Source organism: Solea senegalensis, linkage group LG1 (assembly GCF_019176455.1).
Source record: "Solea senegalensis isolate Sse05_10M linkage group LG1, IFAPA_SoseM_1, whole genome shotgun sequence".
NCBI lineage: Eukaryota > Metazoa > Chordata > Actinopteri > Pleuronectiformes > Soleidae > Solea > Solea senegalensis.
This window is the reverse complement of record NC_058021.1, coordinates 27,897,914-27,914,916: the sequence shown is the minus strand read 5'-3', so window position 1 is coordinate 27,914,916 and position 17,003 is coordinate 27,897,914. Positions and strand designations below refer to the sequence as shown.

Below are 17,003 nucleotides of genomic sequence, written 5' to 3'. Positions count from 1 at the left end.
CAATACTATATTCTGGTCCACTGTGTCTCACTGAGATTAATGGTTATAACTGGCTATAATTAACAATAAAGAGTCTGAGCAGGCCTGGTCCTTAAGGATATAATTGAACTCCTTTTAGTTCAGGGAGGACAACGTTAAACATTCTCTGCATTAGTATTATCTGAACAGCAGCTAAAACTGCATCCTTGAAATTGACCCTGAAATCCTTTAATTCACTGTGCAATAATGAGACATTTGTCTTTTAATCTCATCTCATATGTCTTGACTGGGATGGTTGTACAATGTGTGTGTGTGTGTTTTTACTATCCATGAGTTCTTAGATTCACGCGCAGCACAACAAACTCCATTGTATTATCTGTACAGAAGTCAATAAAAACTTACGTTCTATGAAATGTTGTTTGGTTTGCAATGTACGTTAAAATGAATTAAATCATTCATGTTTCCTTTCGTTTTACCTAAAATACAGGCTATATCTGATGTGTAGTTAATAGCGTTTTGTATTCTACGTATTTAGGTGGTTTTGTTGTTTTTGTTGACATGGCCTTGTATAATTTAAACAATTTAAATAATAAAAGGATGACAAAAAAAGCGCACATTTGTTATTTTGTATTAAAAAGGGGTAAAACTAAATTAGGAATAGTGTAATCCAGCACATATTTCAGGGACGAGTGGTGACGGTTCCGCATTCACTGCTCAAACACTGTGCATTCTTAGTCTTGACTGCTGGGAATAGGTTTCAAACCTGGACAGCACATGTGTTGTGTACGTCCAGTGACAAAGCAGAGAGCTCGTGAGTGTGGTCACACAGTTGTTGACTATCGAAAAAAGGAAGCAGCTGACAGAAGTGCAAAGCTAAGGGAAAGACATTTCCTAGATCTGTGTCAGGACAGAACAACACCGATGCTGCTGAGTTAACACCACAAGTACGAGCATTACTGAGTATGTACTCAACTTTGTATCTGAACATGAGAACAAGTACAAACTCATGATATGAGGTCTTGATGACTTGGTGGAAAATATGCTCCTGTCGCGCTGTAAACACATTTCCACACATTCAGCCAACAACTGTTCAAAGTGGTGGGAAACAAAGAATATTATAAGCTATATTATAAGCTCAGAGAGGGGAGGAGTAAATCCATAAGAAGCAAAACCACAAAATCCTTGGGGGTTCATGATAACTTTACTAACTGATGCCATCTTGCAATATGAAAATCTAAATGTGGATTTTTATTTTATTTTTTTTACTTTAAGCTTCAGCATCTTAATAATCCTGAGATGAACTTGCTGAGAAGCTTTGGAGACAAAAGAATGTTACTTTCTTTGGCTGCAGACCAACCACTCTGCTGGCTTTGCCCGTCATGGTTTTCACATCAATCCCACCAGCGATGCATCATTTATATTTTTTCATTATCATGTGCCAGTATTATTTTTGTGTCAACAGCTCTGTAATGAAATGGGAGGATTTCTACATGGCGCCACCTTAAATGCAGGTCTTAATGTTTCTTTCTTCAGTCATGAGGACTTTACAGAAGATGTGAGTAGAATTGTTTACACACACACACACGCACGCACGCACACAGGGAGGAAACAGCGTGTCCAAAACACACACTATGATGCCAGAGAGGACAGAGACAGCTGATGTAGCAGAAATGTGGAAAAAACATGAATTTGACTAAATGCAAGTTTGGAGTATGAATAGCTACCGTCTGAGACTATAATCTGTTAAATGTGAGTGTCGCCACCTCCTGAACAGCATTTAAACCTTTTTTTGTTTGCTTTCTTTCAACTCAAAAATGCCAGTAAACTCATGTGTTTCATCTTGCGACTCTGTGTACACACCGAGGCGTTTCTGCGTCCAACTTACACTGTGAATAACAGCTGCCACAGCATCTGTAATCCGGTTGGGAGCGCTGGGGTTGCTCATGGCTCAGCAGTGGAGTCGCTGCTGGAGAGGATCTGGAAAGCGGGTGCGGATCAGTGCGGCTTTAGCCCTTCTCTTTCTCACTAGGACTCAGACAGCTTTTGGGCAGCATAACCTGGAGATGGACATGGATCCGGGGGTTAGTTCACACACAGATGGGGGATTTGTAAACCAGAAGGCAAAGTGATACAACTGTGGGAAAGCAATCTGTGAACATGAAGCACAACCAGTGAGTGTAAGCGTGGTGATACAGTATTTGACAACGCAAGCTTTTAAAAACAACTTTTTGAGATTTGAGTGCGGATTCATCGCTTAAAGCCATGGTTGTTAAACTGTAGTATGTGTACCGCCAGTGGTACGCAAGCTACCTCTGGTAGTACTTGGAGGAAGCGTCATCTTATCCTTACACAATATCCCAAATTTTAGGGCGTCACATTAAGAGAATGACCATAAACAAAAGGAACAGCTGTGACTGTCATAGCAAGTCACAATATGACACTGAGTAAATGTTAGATTGAGAGACATTGTTCTGAAACAAACAAGTAGTAAGAAGTAAACAATTGTGTTGTTCACATTTGACAGAGTCATCATCTTCAAATATGACAAAAGCCTTTTTGTGCTGCAGTTAAACTGGTTAAAAGAAAGAAAAAAATAAGTAATATGAAGATAAGGACATACCTCGTAGCAGTACAAAGGAAATCCATAAATCCATAAAATATTGCAATTGAATATGATGACATGCATCACAGCTTTTAAAAACAATAAGCATGACCTTACAATGCCACAACATAAACCAGTTAACGACAATGAATTGTGTACATACCAAATATTCAATGTAAAGACTTTGTATTTCTATACACAGAGATAATGTCATCCAGTTTTAAGCCGTTAGACTGTAATTAGACACTGTGTGCAAATGTTGGCATTTAGCTCCAAGCATCAAAGTACAGATAAGGGACGAAGGCAGTTTTATTTATAGAGCACGTTTCCTATACGGAGGCAGATTCAAGGTGATGTAAAGTCAAGGACATTTAACTGCAACACATTTACACACAGACACAGTGATCAGTAAGCCGTTAATGACAATCCATTCATTTTTTTTAAAGAGTGTAAAAGAAAAAGTTGAACAGATCAAAATCTTGTCATAAAATCATTTAAAATACATAAGTAAATAATGTAGTATATAGGAAATAAGGTATATACAAATGTAAACAAAAGGTTTAAAAAAAAAAGGGACATGAAAATGTCATTACTGACGCAGGCAATTGTCATAATAAAAATTGTGACGTAGCATGCCCAGTTGTTATTGGCACGTCCTACAACAATGTTTGTTTGACCAACACACTCTGCATATATACTATCATGAAAACCATGAGTCGGCACTTTTAACTGCATGTCAAAACTAGTGAGTTAAAGTGCAAAGCTCAGCTAAACACAAAGCAACACGCTTCAAAACCTCCATTGTCCAAAAACTGTCAGTGCTGCCTGTGACATGAGTGTGAAGAGACCAGGACCCTCCTCAGAAACTCAGACTGACTCAGACTGAATTCAAAAGACAAACTGGAGACGGTTACATTAATCCTAAAACTGTGGCAGTAAACTGTGACACTACGTCTCTTTTCATTTGTGCGATTAATGACGTGACGCCATGCGGCACCGCCACACCACCGTTCAAGGTCATTGGCTATTAGTGAGATAAGAGCCAGATAACACAGAGCTACTGTGCAGAGGACCCTCTGATAAGCAGCACGCGTCTCGGCCGTAACCTCCATCTCTGCCATTCCTGCGTCTGTGTTAAACGGCATAATAACTGCAGGAAGCCGGAGATGATAATCATCGGAGAAGCTCGTGAAACCAGTCCCACACATAATAATACGCTCATGAAGATGAATTATGTTACAAAAATAACCTACAGGAGCGATGAGTTGTGCTATTTAACCAATGAATAAATTATTCTTTAGAATTTTTCCAAACATACAGCTATAAATTTAGTCATTCCGACTTCCAAGATGGTGGTTTTCTTTGAAGTACATTGCATTATTTTCTCATTTTTAAAAATGTATTACATTTATTGCAATTTAAAAAAAAGGTATGGTGCAGTGCCTTAAAGTGTTCTATTTGACTTAGAAAGAGCTGAGCAGTTGATTGCAATATGCAACTTCACCACTAGATGCCACTGAAACCAACACACAGATTCCTTTGCTACAATAATTTGCACGCAAAAAAAACAAAAAACATGGGCGACAGATTTGAATTCTGGCTTTTATAACAACCCAATATATCATTGCTTTATATTGTTCATATTCACTAAGCATCAATAATTAAACACTAAAAACATTATTCCCCATTTTGCTTGATTGTTACCTATAGGCCTGTATACAACCTAAAAACATCATTTTTAGCTATATCCTTAAATCTGCTTTGAGATTTTTGATGACTCATCCTATGCATGGGGCCGAATACCAATATAGCAGTGTCTGATTCTTTTCTTGCTCCACCCCTCCGGTTACATCCATCACCTCCATTATGTAGATTTCTCTGCGTTTCTCCTGCCTCTCTATCTCTCTCGCTCTCCTCAGCAGCTCCTTCTGATACTCACGGGTCAAAAATATATGGCCTCATTCCAGAAATTTCATAATCATCATTCACTTCTTCCGAAACCCCCACTCTCTGCTTCCTTTTGGTTAAGATCACAAATATCGGAGACAAGTATGTGCTCCACGACGGAGAGTAGGCCATATCATGGTATCTTTGAACTAGTCTAGTCTTTTATATATAGATACAACAGCTACTAGATTCACATTTTGCCACTGGCTTTCTTAGTCTACCTTGGAATCAGTGTTGCACTTTTTTGTCACCTCATTGTCCCAGACTCCTCCCCCATTTTATAGATGCTGGAGCCGTCTTTCTCCACCAATTGAAGTGCAGTGTGAGCGATTGAAAAGCTCGTCTCACCAAACACCTCACACAGATGCAACGCCATATCAGATTTAACCGCCAGACGACCCTCCTTCCTCCTCTCCTCTCACTCAGCTCTCGGACCACTTCTTGGCATTTTTCAAATTCAAGCATTGCGCTTGAGTTACTCTTAAAGATATGTCATCATGCTGTGTCATTGCAAGCATTGAGGACTGCTGGCTACTTAAATGCTACCAATATGGCAACAAGTCTGGAAAAGCTCCTGATCGGCAGCTCCATCTACAACTTGTTCAATTAATCACCAAACCATCTCAGCCTTGCCTCTCTTACTATATTTCCAACCCGTTCCAACTTGATCCTTAAATCAACCAAATATTAAAACTAAAAATGAAACAAAATTATTGCTGAAAGCTGCTCTCCCCTCTTTGCAGTGCTGTACCAGACCGTACCAACTTTCTTTCGCCTCTGGTAAAAAGTCAGTGAAGTGTAAGAGCCCAAATGGCAGAGAACGTGTTGCTAAAAATTAATTGAAGCAAACAAGTTGTGCTTAGAAATTAGCTCTAAAATCGTATTAGCAACAATGGTTTCCCTTCAGCCTTTAAGTCTTCTGTTTTCTCAGAATCACAGTTAGAAATCATGCTCCATCAAAGTCTCTATGGCAGCAGCTATCAAAGACGTGATAAGCTGCCCCGCTGCCTGAGCGCAATCATATCAACGACCTTGTTGACAGTGGACAACCTCAAGGTGTGTTCCACTGAAGTGCGATGAATGACAAAGGATGTAGGAGGATGTGGGAGCTAGACAGAACTGGAATGAACAAAGACATCACCTCCCGAATGAAACCCTGAAATTGAGACACACTCTTTGTTTGCAGTGCCAAAACTGCTTATTAATGCACAAAATGTTAATTACACACCATCGGCTGTTCCACAACACTGAGGACACTGTAAGTGGTGTATTGACGCTGATAAAAGGAGACGACTGCTGGCAGTAGCGTGGTGTTCTTGAAGATTGCTTTCTCAGTAAACCTAGACCCCACCACTGTGGAGGAGGCAGGGCCAGCTTCTCAGGCATAAAGTTACAAAACCCTGGGATCCTGGGCAAAAACCATGGGAACCAGCTCATCTACCTGAGTTCAAGTCTGTAATAATACCGTTAGGATAACAACAACAACCATCAGGAGAAAACAATAATCCAACTGTAAACGTCCAAGTTGGCACGTAGATATAAACCCAAATCATCTAAATGCTTTGTCTGTGGTCAGGTACAATCAGTCAGTCTGTCAAAAGACTGAATAAAAAGGAACTGATTGTTCCTCGTGTAACAACTGAAATGCCCCAAAAGGACATGGTTGAGTGCTGACAGTGCAGAAGGAAGTGAGGGCAAGATGCTCTGTATTTCTCCTGGAAGAAGTTCATCATGCCTCCGCAGAACAGGGATCATTCATACACCTTTTCCAGGGTGAAATTGAAGTAGGGATAAGCTGATATGACTCTTAGTCTCAGTAGCTGTCCAATACTTATCAAAACCACTTGATCAGATATGATCAGACGTAGAATCAGCAACAGCATTTTAGCGGAGTAATGTTGTGTGTAATGATGATTATTTCTTCTCTGTGGGAGCAGAATATTTGTTACACAGTTGGGGGATAATGTCTGTGGTTTGGTGGTAAATGCATTAGCGCAAATGTGTTGTTGATAGCTTCACAGGTTTGGTGGAAATGACTTCTGATATCGGAATCAGACAAGAGAGTGTGACATCGAGCCTTACCGCCTTTCAAAGCCCTCATTCTGGATTTTCCCAGTGGTGGCAAATGCATAGGAATACATAAATACTCAAAATGATTAACTCACAATAAAAGAGAGGGTATCACTCTGTAACAGTGTGTAATAGTCACAGTCTGAATGGAAGAAGTATAAAAACAGGAAGAAGGTAACCGCTACTGACCGACTTCTAAAAATAAGAAACATGGACATCATTCTGGTATCTATAAAGTCAAATCTTTGTACAAGTTAAGTGAAAGTCGTGTGTGTCTTCATTGGCCTAGACCGGTGTTTATCCACAGGTATAATGTCTATCCTGTGACATTATAAGTTAATTTAACACTTCTTCAGCTGTCCAAAGTAAACCAAGGGTAAATTAGGGTCAAAACATTATCTCCATCAGGCAAAACTGCTACTAACCTATATTCCTCTAATCTAAATGATTCAATATTGTACAAAAATGGAAAATGTGTCACTTAATCTATTTTCAGAACATGATTCAGATGCATTTCCTCCACTGGTATCTACAGGTTGATCATATTAATTGGTTTCACCTCAAATGAATCGGAATATGAGACACATGTGTAAGAGGCAGGTTATAGATTATATCAGAGAAGGTTATTCCTTCATATACATTTGTTGGTTTCTCATAAAAAAAAAACCAAAAAAAAACCATATATGTGAGTATGTTGTCCCATATTGATAAAAATGACCTGGTCTGCAGTAATTTCCTGCTTTCATTCAAAATGAAAAAAGGGACTTTTTTGTGTACTTTCAAGTTGACTCAAACTTTTTTTTTTTGGCTTGCACACGTCATAATGATAGTAAATCTAGGAACATAGCGCAGAGGCGATAGAAAGAAGACACAAGGACACCAGACTTCATTTGTAGGCTGCTGGCTTTTTCTCCTGCTGCTAGTTAGTCTAGCATTTTAATTTGAGAGTCCTCTTTTCACAGAGTTTGAGTTTTCAAAATGTCCAGGAATGACAAAGCATTGTCAGAATTATTAAATATAAATGCAAAATTATTATTTTTTTCCTCATTTAATCTCATGTGAGTCTTTGGGTAAAAAAAAAAAAGAAACAGTTAAAAATGTCCCCTCAAATTGACCAGATAGATGTTATAAGTTCGAGACGGACTCAAACTTATAATACAAGCCGGCCTGCGTCTAAAACTAGCTGGTCTTCCAGCTAGGATGTGCCAGCTCGGCACAGCTATAATTAGTAAGTTTGGCAAGTCAGTGATCTACAAACTCAATAAAAAAAAGGTATAATTAAAGTACAGTTTAATAACATAAAAACTGACATTAAAAAAAAAGTGTCCTGTCCAGGTCAAAAATGGAAGCTTGATCAAAATGTCCAAACCTCAACCGGCAGAGATGCCTGGATTTATGAATGTAAGACAATGACAGAGAGGAAAGGCACAGTTTAAGGTTTCATTAGAGAACTGGGTTTCAAAGAAAAAGACTGCGAGTGATTCATCGGTGACAAAAGTGATGGCTGTCCCAAGAAGTGTGGAGATAATCTATATCTAAACACAATAACACACTGGAACATTCTGACCACTGCTACAAACGTGCAAAATGAACACTGTTATCACATGCTGAAGATATGTGCAAGAGCTGCAAGTATACATCAAATAATTGTGTCCTTGTGTTGTGATGCAGATTTAACTGGTTCACTCAGAGTCAACGATACCATTGACAGAGCCATCAATTCCTGAAAAGTGGTCTTCACTGGCTCTAATTTCAGAGTGGAGAGCACATTGTCCTGCTAAAACTCAAATGTTTACGGGGTTTCTGTTGCTGTGTGACCTGTGGAACTCAGTAGGATTTGTTTACACCTCTATTTGCTATGGCTACAGATCCTGAACAGTGCAAGCTTGACTAAACTCCATTGTAAAGAAAGAGTCACACTAACTAAGGAAGAGTCTTGTTGAGTTTCCCATGTTCCTGACCTGTTAAATAGTAGCTCTGGTGGTCTGGGGTAAATAGAATGAATTAATTGGACAATAAAATCAACAAAAAAAAACTATAAAATAAAATAACAATGTAAAGTGATAAATAAGATCATCTGAAAAAACGATAACTGATGAAGAAATGCATGACTGTACCATACCTTTGAGTGCTTACTGCAGAGAAGCGACCGCAGACATTGTAGGGCAATCCTGAACTCTGCTGTGAAGAACGACCCCGGGGCTGGTCAGAGTGCAGGACAAAAACAAACAGAGGGAGAAAAGAGAGACAAAAGAAGCCAGAGTTAGAGATGTGGAGCGTGCGCACCGGCTGAGCATGTGGAGTCCAGCCTCTCGTCGAGCAGAGTGCTCTTTCACACCAACATGCACCGACTGATAACAGCAGCCTTCCTCCTCAGGATTAAATTTCCTCCTCCAGCCTGCTGACGAGCAACCATGTGACTCCAGGACCCATTCAACACTGAGTCAGTGGCCGCTGCCCAGACACACAAATCTGTCTCTGTCTACCTTACTCACACACACACAGACAGGTTTTTATACCTTAGTGAGGACACATCATTGACATAATGCATTCGCTTACCCAAACCTTAACCTAACACAATCAAATGCCCAACCCTAAAATCAGGTCTGAGCCCTGAAGAAGCCCTTTAAAATCATTGGGCACAGACGAAATGTCCCCACAAAAGATAGATTTGTATGTTTTGTGGACCTCACAAAGAGATAAATACACACAGTCTGCAAGCGTATTGAGGAAAATCAACCCCAATAATTGCCTCTAACAAAGCATATCAGTTGCTGTGACTCAGAATGTGTTATTATTTTAGTTACTAGTTTGACTCTAAAAAAGTTCAATTATATTAATATTAATATATAAATAATAAAAATTACTTGAACATTTCCATGTAAAAATATTTCTACTCCAACCTTGGTGCCTCGGGGTGGCCACAGCATGCAAGGTTAGTGGAATGCAAATGTTTATTGAATGCATCCTATAGCCACTCCTGAGCTCAATAAGCCATGTTTTTTTTAAAAAAAAATCATTATCATGTTTTTATATTGTTACAGTATTTCAGGGGGGAGCTATGCTTAAAAACGGCTCCTGAGCATCGTCGAGCCATATTTTAGACACGCCTAAAAATCTGACCAGGAGACTGGAGAGAAACTGTCATAAATTTCATTTCCATGTTCTCAGCCATTATTTTCTATAATACATCATGTGTGAAGAGAAACTTTTTATTTACTTCACAGGGACTCATTAAAACCTAACACACCTAACACCTGCACAAATATTACACAGTAAATCATTTTAAATATGTTATTCTAATGAAAATGAGATTATGTAAAAATGACTATTCCCTCTCACATCGCAATCGCAATCAAAATAATAAATCGCAGTAAGATATTTATTCAAAATCGTTCAGCCCTATAGGGAGGAGATTAAGTTTCGTGAAAATAAGAAACGTTTTTACTCAATATTTCGTTAATGTCAGTTAAACTGACATTTCTAGGGACGCACTGCTGCCAAATCCATTCATCCATCCAAACTTTCAACTTCCACTGTGTGACAATTAATGACACCTATTGGTGGTACTGCAGATGCTCACCCCTTCTTTTCCCAAGTGCATTTTCACAATAGAAAAGATAGAAACACTTTCACAATATCCCACTCTCTCTCTGACGTTTCTTCTTTCTTCTCAATTTGTTTATGCACTGGATTAAAAGTGGGCAAAGCCTTTCTCCTCCGTTTGCATAATAAGCTTCCGTTTCAAAATGCACGTCTGCTTAAGCTGCAGTTGAGACATGTCGGCACAAGATGGCAACCTCCATAAAACAAAGTACATAAAAATGGTTTATTCTAAGGCTACAAAAGCCAGTTTATACACTGAATAGTTTTTTCCCATGTTTGCCAATAAACCCTTACAAATGTTACACACTGGACCTTTCAGGGATAAACTGAAAGATGCAGGGTTCAACCTGGACACGGCATCAGTCCATCATACAGAGACAAACAACCGTGATTCACACACAAGGTCTCCAATTAAAGAACCCCAGCCTGTGTGTATTTGAGCTGTGGGAGACAAGCCACGCACATCACAGGGAGAACACGCAAACTCCACTCACAAAGATCCAGACCTATGGGGGGTTGAAGTGGGAAAATAAGAACCTAGTATTTTTAAAAAACAGGTTAAATCGGGCAATAAAGTTGCATGATTCTTTACCCACATGATGATTACACACCGTGTTTCCTCATGTGGAAATAGTCTGTCAATTCCAATTTACTGTAGTGACACAACTTCCTTTTGCGACACAAGACAATAAGTGACGCATCTGTTAAAGGGGAGAGTGCGTCAAAAGTCAAATTTTTATAACCGCATACAAGCCAGTGATCATTTCAAATCACACAGTCCAGACAGTCATTGTGGACTTTCTTTTAGATTGAAATTCACCACCAGGCAGCTCCTGAGCATCCCTCACGATGAGAAGAAACTGATCTTGTGAAGTAGGCAATGCCACTGCGGTTACCACGGTAACATACATCACAAAACACACGTTGCTGGATGTGTTTATAAATCTGCATCAGGATGTTTATTCACGTTCGTGTGCTCCGTTTGTGAAATGAGCAGGAAAGCAATAACGTGTCTTCAATTATTAACCGTGAGTGACTTTAAGAGGAACTGTGGAACACTGTGTGAACACCTGCACTGCATCTCTAAGCAGCTGAGAAAGACGTTGCAGTTCATCTGGATTGTCTGCTCACCCTGGCATGGTATCGTCAACGTTTGCACAGGTTCCTGACGTATTTGGCTGGGGAAATAAATACTAGTCAAGTCCTGGAAAAATCAACACTATTACACCGTTAATCCCACCTAAAGTCATACAAGTTACTGGAATAATTGTGTTTCGCAGCGAACAAAGAACAGTCCCGTGATCTAAACAAGTTGCTAAATAAGTTCTGCATTCCACATCAGCTTACGCGAGCCTTAGGGCTATAGAAATACCCAATCCCTGCAGGAGTGTGTGTGGGAGATCCGTTTGTCCCCTGGGAAGTGGGATCACTATGGAGTCACATGCAAGTCTTGTGGGGAAAAGAAACACAGTAAAGGCAGCTAAAAATTGAAGTCCACTTCATAGTCTGGGGCTTTCCTCAATCCCAACACTGTGCTGATAATCTGCAGTGGTCAACTATATAAAGAAGGATGACTTCATGCACGCACGGACGATTGCCACCTTCTTCTTAGCCATGACCAACACACGATACGCTTGTTTACCCAGCACAGAGACACTGTCCTCTCTCGTCCTTGCCGAGACTTAAATTTAAACTTTTTCTTGGATGAAGGTGATGAAATTAAATACACAGAATGTCATTTCTGCCACTAGGGGTCTCTCATTATAAATAAAAAAAAAAACATTTGATGAGATTAGGAAGCAGTGTGGGATCATGGGAATGGACGATATGCAGAGTTAGAAGTAGACTTTAAACACCGTTTTTCACTCTAGGCCAATGTTGAATCCCAGAACTTGCTAACGTTACCTAACATAGTCCAAGTTTCCCCTTGGCGACAAAGGAGTGGAAGTTAAGGAGTTGGCTTATATTTTAGCGGAAGTTGTAAATGACACTGTTGTTTTGTCTCGTTTGGTTTCCCTGTGGGTTTGCACTGTAAGGAGAGAGCGTTGGCAGCACAACAGTCCAACAAATACACAACAATAAGCAGTACTAGTGAAAAGGACACACAATAAAAAAAGGATTAGTAGTACCAAATGTTTCCCTTTCACAGGAAGTTTGTCGTTGAAGTTATGAAAAGGCCACCAAACAGATTCCTATGCATTTAAAGAGTGTTGGAAATGTTTTGGCTGATCCAAAAACATTTCGTCGCACAATAACATCCCAACTTCAGTTTTTGTGGCTTTCATCCTAAATGTTATACAACTCGGAAACTCTCTCTCCGGCTTCCTGTTATTCTTCTCCCCCTTCAAGTCCTCAACTAGGCCATATTCTATGACATGAAAAAAAAAACACAGGAGAAACAGTTTACATTAAAGAGAATAACATAACAAAAGAAAAAAGGTGGTAAAAATGTTGTAGCCTAACTTCAATCGTCCAAAAATGGACTGAGAAAAACTCACCAGAACCGAGTCCAGTGACCTGACCCCATGAAATCTCCTGTGTATCCTCGTAAAACAAACACTGGCCTCGGGGCAGCTGTATGCCTCGGACAGCTGGCCTGTCTGTGGCTCTCTGTATGTTGATAGCTGTGCCGCTGTAGCTTCTGAGTGTTTGGGCCTGAAATAGCTCACGCGTTTCACGTCCTGAGCCTTTCAACCTTTCAAACATGCAGACATCACAGTCTCCCTTCTCCGCTCGTCACGGCCCAGTGGCCACAGCAGCCTCGGTCAGGGTCTGGCAGAGTCTGGCACTTCAGCACGACTCGATGTGCACGGAGGCACTGGAGCAAGTCCAGTCTCTCACAGCTGACAGCTGCTCTCTGGGTCAATGTATGTCCATCTTTATCTCACTCCTCATTCTGTTTCAGGCTTTCGGACGGCAGCGGCCGTCCTTTGGGCTTAGACAGCACCTGTCTCAGGGGTGAGGAGAGACTGAGGAGGACGCTAATATAATGCCTATCCATTATGAAAAAATAAACATCTCATCAGTCAAGTATTTTTTTAAACCTTGAAGCAGAGCGACGCACATTTCAAAATAGAAACTTTTTCCACTGTCAAAGTCAAGTTTATAATAAAGAACTGTTTGATATAAAATGAAATGAAGACATGGACAGACTATGACCAAACACGACGTTTCCTCTGCAACCCAAAGTTGGTCAAGTTCTTAAAACGTACATTGCGATTTTCCTCTTGCACAATCCTCAATCACTGTTAAATATAAAACAACCGTTTCTACAGCAGCCTCAACGGACAAACCATCCAGAGCATGCGTTTCATGTTCTGAAGCACAAGCTTACTATGCAAACGAAGAACGATATCCTTTCTGGTATGTGAAGGACACAGTAGTTCGCCCGATTTGTTTATGAAACGGAAGGGTGTTACAATTAAATACAACTAAATCTTACACACTGGTGCTTCTGGTTTCCTGATGATCCGCCATTCAAATAAACGTTGATGGTAAAGATTCCACACCCTATACAAAAAGTGAGACTTTAATAACTTTAAATTGACTCTTGAGTCTCCAAACACAAGGCAGATGACAGACCCCAGCAAAAGGGCACACTGCTGAGGTGTGCAGAGGAGAAGAGAAGAGTCAGTAAGGCAACATTACTAATGCCAAGTGCCAAAAAAGAACACATTTGTAATATCTTAAAATAGCTGGAACCAAATTAGTTAAAGTACACCACATGGAAATGCAACAGCCACAAACTCAAAGACTAAATCTGAGATAGATAGATAGATGGATGGATGGATGGATAGGAAAGGGTGGTTTTAAAGTAGAGAAACTGGGCATTCTACAACTATGAAGCCATTCATGCCCCACCTTTAAAGCTGTTATGTCCTCTATTCTCAGGAGGTTTAACAACCAGAAGCGTAACTCATAGGTAGAAAAAGTGATGTGTTAAAACCCATGAGTGTGGATTTAGCTTTGGCCTTAATTGACCAGCATGGTCTCAGGTGACTCCAATGACAGCCATTACAACAGCCAGGGGCACCAACAAAAGAAGTGACGTCAATGACCTCAACAATAAGCTCATTTAAGTTAAATACCTACAACCAAGTCCAGTCTTTGTTCCCTTTAAATAGATCAGCAGTTAGCCAAGGCCTCCTTGTTCTCTATATTTACATTTAAAGGGTGTGAACAAGGTTCTGACACTTAACATAACAAAAATCCACATCATCTCAAGTCTACGATATCTTAAGGATATGTTGACGTCATTTACAACGGGAAACTGAAGTCTTTAAACCACTCACTCTCCCACACCAAAGTCCACAGAGAAAATCAGTGGTTTTAGCTCGCGGGGACACTGGAGCTGCTGTTCTATTGCTGCCTCGTGTGGTCAGTTTGCGTCACTAAGGTAAATCAGCGCAGGATTTCAAACAAGGAAGTCACAAAATAACACATTTCAATTTACTGATGACAGCAGCAGTGGATCAACAGCTCCTGTGTGCTGGGATGTAAAATTGCTGATTTTCTCTATGGATTTTGCTGTGGGAAAGTGAATGGTTTACAGATCAGTTTTCTGATGGAAAAGTCTGACTTCGATTTTATTGCTCTGTCTTTGGTTAAGTGGCTAAAATCAGTTGCCAGCCAAACTATCCCTTTAAAAGCAGATTGTCGTAAAATAATGCAAATAATGTGAAGCTTGCAATAATAATAATAACTGTATTTATGAGAGGAATAAAATATCCACAGAGCTCCCACAACCAAAACAAAAGGCCCTAACATCTCGTACTGCGCTCAAACACAAATCATCCTTTTATTAAACTCCTGGGAAACAACACGTCGCGTGATTACACTTCAAGTATAAAGACTGAGTATAAACAGGCATGAGAATTTAGCTTTATAGTCCTGTGGGAACAGCAGTGGTAGATGGGATTGGGGTAAAAAAAGATATTTGAGCCAACATGTACTTGAATGTTTAGTCCCTCTTGAATGAAAGAGGACTAAACTTTGCATGTTTCTTTGAGGGAATTGAACTGTACAACTCTATAGTATTTAGTAAACAGGTCAAAAATCATGGTGTTTAGGTCTGGATTGGTTTTTTTTTAGGCTTGATGTGTTTACAGACAAAATAATGGATCTGATTATCTGCAGAGGGGAAGGTAAAACAAACACAAAGCATCAATAGGCCATGATAAAAACAAAGCCTATTATCTACCTTTTCCTTCCTTCTCTTCTGCATGACCAAGCATTTCACAACAGGAATGTGGAGACGCGCTGATTTGACTTCTTTTTTTTTTTTTTATCTCCGATAACAATAAGTCTATTTGACAAATTCCACTGTGGCAGAGAAAACAAATAAGAGTTGAAAGTGGGATTGTAAAAAAAAGATAAGATGAAGAGTTCAAGCACCGCAGCGGATCGTGTGACAAAAGAAAGCCAAGCTGCAAAGAAATTTCAGATCAGATGTCGTTCAGATATGGAACAAAGGCAGATTCAGTGACTAAAATGTTTCAGAGTGCCCTATTCCGAGCACTTCAAGGACATTTCATTGTTTAATTTACATTTAATACGCGCCAGGAAAAGATATTCGCTTTATGCTGTATCACAGCTTTTGTTTCTCCTTGAATAACCTGGAGTGCACAACGAGACGATACTGGTGACTCAGCAGAGTTGACACATCCTTCCTCCTTCCTGCTGGAGGGTACGAGCCACGTGACAGAGGGACAATTCTGGGGCCACATTTCCCAAACTGGGGGATAATGTGGTAAAGTCATAAATGTATTTTATGAAGTCAATAAACAATTGACTTGTGTGGATAAATAAGCCTAATATTTGTGACAGATAAAGGTGTGGTTGACCACTTTTCTGATCTGTTCTTTTTCTTTTATTTTGTGTCATGTGGTTCTGGATGATTAGACAACTTGAAGTCACGCCCCCTGCTTATAGTCCTGCCCCTCCCTTACAATCTGAAGATAGAACTGATCAGAGAGCGAATGTGTAAAACTGCGTAATTGTTTTCAAACGCTGACTTGCACTTTTCAAACTATAAGCGGAGCCAGCGGCATTTTCAATCTTCTTAATGAAAACAGAGTGGTGTGGATGTAAATCACGATTTATTCTCCATCACTAGACACTGTACTCCCATGTCGCACAACTTGCGTTGTGAAAAACGTCATATTTCGACCCGCGCAACGTGATTCATATTTACTAGATAATCGTGTAGAATTTTTCCTCTTTAGCTCTCAGACCATAATATATTCTCCGTGTTACTCACACGATCCGTGATCACCACACGATCTTCAAACTCCACTTAATCAAATCCATCTATTCATGAAGATAAGAAAGAACATTGGCACAGGTATGAATACATATAAAGAAGCATGAAAGGTCCAAAGTGAAACCATTTTGAAGATCAAGTAGGAGAAATTGAATATTCCAAATATAAGTACGTTTGTATACGTGTATAATCAATTTCAAACAAAAGTGTTTTGTGCTGGCAAGTTTCTACAGCAGTTAGACCAGACAAAGCAGCCAAAATGCATGTTTTGAGTATTGAAGAGGATGATTACTGCAAGCGAAGAACACCAACACCCTTTCTAGTAATTAAAGGCCACTTTAGTTTCCTGAAAAGGAGGGATGAACTTAAACCTGAGACTGAGTAGGAGTCTGGAAAGGATGAGGTCGTTCCGCTAAATGACATAAAATAATTCTAATATTTTGAATTTGAACGATAAGGTCTGGGGAAGTATTGGTCTGACCTACGACCTACTGATTTGATGTCATCGTTATGTCAAAAACAATGGAGAACGGCGCT

At 39.8% G+C, this 17,003-nt stretch overlaps 1 protein-coding gene across 3 annotated transcripts in view; it reads right to left on the bottom strand.

Moving 5' to 3' along the window:
- The window catches only part of slc4a2b (solute carrier family 4 member 2b), a 41,318-nt gene that overhangs the window by 23,124 nt on the left and 1,191 nt on the right, over nucleotides 1–17,003 (bottom strand). The window contains exons 2-3 of one of the 3 annotated variants that reach the window (XM_044028807.1): nucleotides 8,721–8,800; nucleotides 1,865–2,036 (exon numbers count right to left, since the gene is read on the bottom strand). In XM_044028807.1, coding sequence (XP_043884742.1) covers nucleotides 1,865–1,924 — 60 coding nt within the window. In that variant the 5' untranslated portion in view covers nucleotides 1,925–2,036; nucleotides 8,721–8,800. Of the gene's footprint in view, nucleotides 1–1,864; nucleotides 2,037–8,720; nucleotides 8,968–17,003 lie in introns of those variants that run through there. The other 2 variants (XM_044028816.1, XM_044028799.1) reach the window with 2 other exon arrangements.